This window comes from Cherax quadricarinatus, chromosome 39 (genome assembly GCF_038502225.1).
Source record: "Cherax quadricarinatus isolate ZL_2023a chromosome 39, ASM3850222v1, whole genome shotgun sequence".
NCBI lineage: Eukaryota > Metazoa > Arthropoda > Malacostraca > Decapoda > Parastacidae > Cherax > Cherax quadricarinatus.
Window position 1 is genome coordinate 4,560,868 of NC_091330.1, and position 5,092 is coordinate 4,565,959.

General features: G+C 45.2%; 1 protein-coding gene across 1 annotated transcript in view; it reads right to left on the reverse strand.

The window, feature by feature from the left end:
* LOC138853748 (probable ribosome production factor 1) overlaps positions 1-4,769 on the reverse strand; it is a 21,175-nt gene extending 16,406 nt beyond the window's left edge. Inside the window, exon 1 of the mRNA XM_070092232.1 lies at positions 4,749-4,769. Coding sequence (XP_069948333.1) covers positions 4,749-4,769 — 21 coding nt within the window. The remainder of the gene's footprint in view (positions 1-4,748) is intronic.
* Positions 4,770-5,092: the final 323 nt, after the last annotated feature.

Sequence of the window (5,092 nt, forward strand, 5' to 3'; positions counted from 1 at the left end):
CAAGACGGGCATACAAACTTTTCCCGTGGTTTTTAAAAACCACTTTGCAATTTTTTATAAAATTCCATTAAATAATAAAAATAACCCCCCACCAGGGTCATACAAACGTGAGTTTCCTTTAAATTTTTTAGCAATCCGGCCTTTTCCACAATAATCAAAAACATAAATACCTCCCCAGCTTCTTAATTCCCATAAACTTCCGAATCATTTTAAACAGACATTTTTTTATTTGGGGGGCCCAAAAATTTATAATTTCATCCATGGGGAAACACCCAAACCTGTGGGGTTTTTTCAGTGCTTCAGGCAAATTTAAAACCCTTCAGGCTCTGGGGCCCGGAGCCCAAGGGCCAATTCCCCCTTTTGTCCAAAAGCTCCCCCCCGGGATCAGTAAGAAATCCCATGGGTTAAAGGGAAAAAAGGGCCGATGCTTTCCCAGGGTTTTTTGAATTTTATGGCTAATTTCTCCGGGGGTCCCCTGACTTTGGGGGAATGAGAGGTGAATATTTGGGTTCTATCCCAAAGGGGGGAAGCCAAATTAAAAATTTCCCCACCAAAAAATCCTTCCCATCACAAAAACCTTCCTCCGGGAAAAACTTGGAATTTGAAATTTTGACTCCGAAAAACTTTTTGGAAAATTCCCAAAAAAAACCCAACCGGGGTTGAAGAATCTCAAAAAAATCCCGGGCCCGTCGCGTTGGGACTGAAACCCGCTAGCCACAATAAAATTAGTCCAACGGTTTTATTTTTTCACCCGGGGAAAAATTGGGACCCGGCCCCTGTGACCCCAAAAGAAAAATTTCAGGCGAATTTTCAGCTAAGCCCCCGGCCCTGGACTCTAGCTCAAGTCCCCTTCCCGCCGTCAACCGACTCCAAAAAAATTTGGAACCACGATTGCAAACAAAAATACCCGGGGGGATTGGGCCAACCGGTCAGAGAAAAGGGGTTTAAATTATATTTCTAAACATTTTTCTGCTTTTGGCTATCTTTTGATTTTTTTTCATCCCGGATCACTGTGTCCATTAAATCGCATTTATTTTCTTGTGGATTCTGTTATTTTGGGTCCCAAATTTTTATTATCATCAAAACGCTAAGCCACAAGGGGGAAAACAGCCTTTTCAGGGTAGGAAGGAAACGAGAATTTTGGGGGCCCGAAAGGGGGGATGATCGGGAGGTTACAGAAAAAAACAGCGGGGCAAAAGGGGGTAAAAACTAAAGGGGGCAAAATTTAGGTAAAAGGGGGGAAGGTATCAAATTTGTGAAAATCAGTTGTTGTCAAAAAATCAAGAGGTTGAGAAAAATTTGGGTCCATCAGCGAGAGGCCCCAAAAGGGAAAGAAAGGGGGGGCGAAGACAAGGGGAGGTAAATTCTGGGTGCCCGTTGATAAAGTGGGCAGTCCCAAAAGAATGTGGGCTGATAATGGGCCTGGAATTTCACAGAGGGGGAAGGGGTGCCCCCCCCTTTGGAAAAAACCCTGAGTAAAGGCCAATGCGAAAGGGGAGGGAAAAAGTCTTGCCTCGACCTGGTGATAAAAGGCCCGGTAACCTTACTGGTTTAATGGATTGAAGTTTGTTATCGAACTTTGCAGAAGCGTTTTGCCAACCGGTTTTGGGAAAGGGGGGAAAATATTGCAGCAAAAAGTCCGTTTGAATCCCCTATAGAAAATGGTGGGGCCTTTCTGGCCGGGGCGGGAGTGTCCCGCCTGTTCATTTTCCTTCGTCAACATGACCAGGGACCCCGCAAAAACCCATCTTTTTGTTGGTAAAAATGCGGGATACCAAAAAATTTCATCGGGGGAAATAAGGGTTTGGTTTCAAATTTCTGTATAGCCTTTTAAACCCAAGGGGTCTGAGACAACCACAAATGATATTTTGGCATGGGAAAGCAGGATAAGTGCTGCAAGGATCATACAATTCAGCAGTAAAATACTGGGGAAGAAGTAAATTTCCCCCAAATAAAGGGTGTCGGAAACACTGCCTTTAATCCCCCGCCCTCAGAAGACTTATAACCATCTGTGTAAAAGCAATGGGATTTAGAATGAAATAAGTGGTCCCAAAAAAAGAGGCCGGGGGCGATCATGACAGTTGGGCTTTCGGGGAAGGGGGGGAGAGAAGAGCGAAATGGGAAAACTGGAACTTCCCGGGGGAAAGGGAAAAATGAATGCTACAAAATAGAAAAATTGGGAATTGGGGAAAAAAAGACAAGAGCGAATGAAGGCAAAAGAGAAGGGGGCAGGAAAAAAAAAAGGGCGGGAACAAATAATGTCTACTAATATCCCGTACCATTCTATAAATGGAAGGATTGCGGGAAACATGAGGCGTTTTAGTGGCCCAAAGGGAATGGGCATCACGGCGTCCCGGGTAAAAGGGTGGGCGTTTCTTCTGCCTTGGGGCTCTCGGCAGGGGAAAAAAAACGCAAAGGGATAAAAATAATCCTTGGTGATGGAAGGGAAGGGTTAAGGCTAGAAGTAGCAGGAGATGCCCGAATATATCTGGTCACCATTCGAGTTTTGATAAAAAGAGGGTGGAATTGGCGAAGGGTTTGGCGATCAACTCCCCATGAAAGATGACAAGGGTTTTAAGAAGGGGTTTTGCCCCCTTGGCAAAATTGCCTTCAGAGGAAAGTGGGGGTTTTCCCGGATAACCCCCCGGTGAAGAGGGGCCCGGGAAATTGACTGGGTTCCCTTCCCCGGGAAACAGGGGATAAGTACACAGAAAAGGGTGATGGAGATGACAAATGTCTGGAAAATAATTTGGGGGGGTTTAAATGCTGGAAGAATTTTAAACCCCTGTGTGGTGGCCCAATTGGAAAAACCCGGCCTTTTCTGCTGGGAGAAACTGTGATGGCGACAGTCAGCACCCGCCCCAAAATACCGAAAAACCCTCAACATAAGGTGACCCAAAAATTTGATGGAAAACTAGAGGAAAACTTAAAAGGAGAAAAGTGTTGTGCTAAAACACACCTAGGGAAAACCTTCAGCTTGGGTAAAGTCCGGGGGAAACAAATTAACCAAGGGGGAAAAAACCCGTATTAAAAATTCTTAAAGGGAAAAAGGGGGGTGCCTCAAAGGCCTTTAAAGGGGTGGGCGGGGTAAAATATTATACCCCCCAATTTGTCTATGCCTTCTCAAGGAAAAAATATACCCTAAAAAGTGGATTTGAAACATTAAAACCTTTTGTTTTCAAAGCGTAGTAAAAAGGGGCTTTGGGGAAACGTCCTTTAAACCATTTGGAAATGGAGAGACTGTTGTGTTTTCTCCCAAATACCACATAGCGTCTATTTTCTAGGTGCTCCATCCTTTGCAAACTCACCCGGTAAAAGCAATGGGGCGATGGGGGGAAACTTCATGTCCCATAGTGCCCCAGTTTTTGGAAAAAGGGGAACAATGGGGATTTCCCGGGTGTGGAAGAATTTCCTTTTGGCCCAAAAAAGATTTTAAAACGTAATAGGACTGGGAAGGGTGATGATGTAAATGTTGATTTTTTTAATATGGAAAGTCGTGGGCCCCAAAACCCATGATCGGCCCAAACTGGAAAGTTCCCCCAGTTCTTGAAGTGGGCCCCAATTTCTGTTCTTCTCTGGGAGAAAAAATCCAAAAGGGGGCTAACTCTCTGGAACTTTTTAGAAAAATGAGGAGCATGGGGGGGGTCCCAGAAATCGGACCCGATGATTCCAATTTCTTGCAACATCTAAAAAGGGTTTTTATATCCCGGAAACCCATTGGGGGCAAGGGGCCCGGTCGGGGGAATATTTTCCACTCAAATTTTTTTTACTTTTTCCCGACCCGCACTCCAAAAGGAAGCCAAAAGGTGATGGGGGAGACATAATCTTGGAGAAATGCATTTAAACGTCACCCGGGTGACCACGGTGGGGGATACCGGGGTTCTGCTTAAAAAACAAAAAATCTCTCCGTGGTTCCCATTGTCGGGGACCTGCCTGGGGGAAACGGCGTTTCCCAACTGGTGCCAAAGCGGAGACCACCAAGGCACCATTTTTTGAGTCCTTTTCCTGAAATTTTTAAATTATTTCAATTGAACTGCCCGTTAAAACAGAGGGGAGAAGGGGGTGTAAAACTCATCAATGGAGGGGGGAAGAAGGAACCTCTTAAAAAAAGTTAAGGGGTGGTAAATGTTCAATTTGCCCGATCAAAATTTCCCCGCGTGGAATCGAAAAGGGGGGGTGAATATGAGGGGAAATGGGGAAAATTGGGAAATTTAAACTTCCTGGTCCCAAGAAAGACCAAGTGAAGTCTAATGCGGGGAGGAAGAGGCAGATAGGAAAATGGGGTGCAAGAGAGTTGGTCCCAGGGTCAAAATAGGTGTGGTACCTGTATTTAAAACATGGAAGGGGGGGGTTTTCAGAAAAACCTCCTAACTAGATATCCCGGGAAACACAGTGAACCCTCCCCCGAGGAAATGATGGGCTTAAAATGCAAAGGGCCCGAATGGGGTGGTGGGAAGCCAAAAAAAGAAAAAGCAATATCCCAAAGAAAATTTCCCAAAAAAGGAAATATAAACGAAACTATACCTATGGAGTGGAAAACGGGCTGCTGTGTTCGGAAAAAGGGAAAAAAAATGGGTGATGGGGCGGAAAATCAGTGGGGTGAAGAGGGGACTTTCTTGGTCCCATCAGGGAAAAGGGTCGAAGAATACAAAAATTTTGGGCCCGAGATGGGAGAGATAACCAGGGGTAATTTTGGGTTTCCCTTTAAACAAACACCCAGGAAAACTGGGAGAAGCCTCGAAGCTCACCCGGGTTCCCCCGAGGGCCATATTCCACTTAAAAGGCCATGATTGTAGAAAAAACGAAATCCACAGGTAAGGGTTTTCCCCGGACTAAGGGGGTTAAAAATCCCCTTTTTGGGGCGGAAAACGTTCAAGCTTGGGAGGCGGGGCGGGTGTGAAAAAAAGGGTTTTGCAGAAAGGAGGAGGGGGAGGGGAGAAGGGAAAAACAGAGGGGGGGATCGGGCCCCTTAAAGGGTTTTTTTCTCTGCAATATATTCAAAAGTTGTTTCAAAACGTTTTTAATTTAGGGCGTCGTATGGGAGACAAATTGGGAGATGGTAAAAGGAGGAAAGGTAAAGGTTTGGGAAATT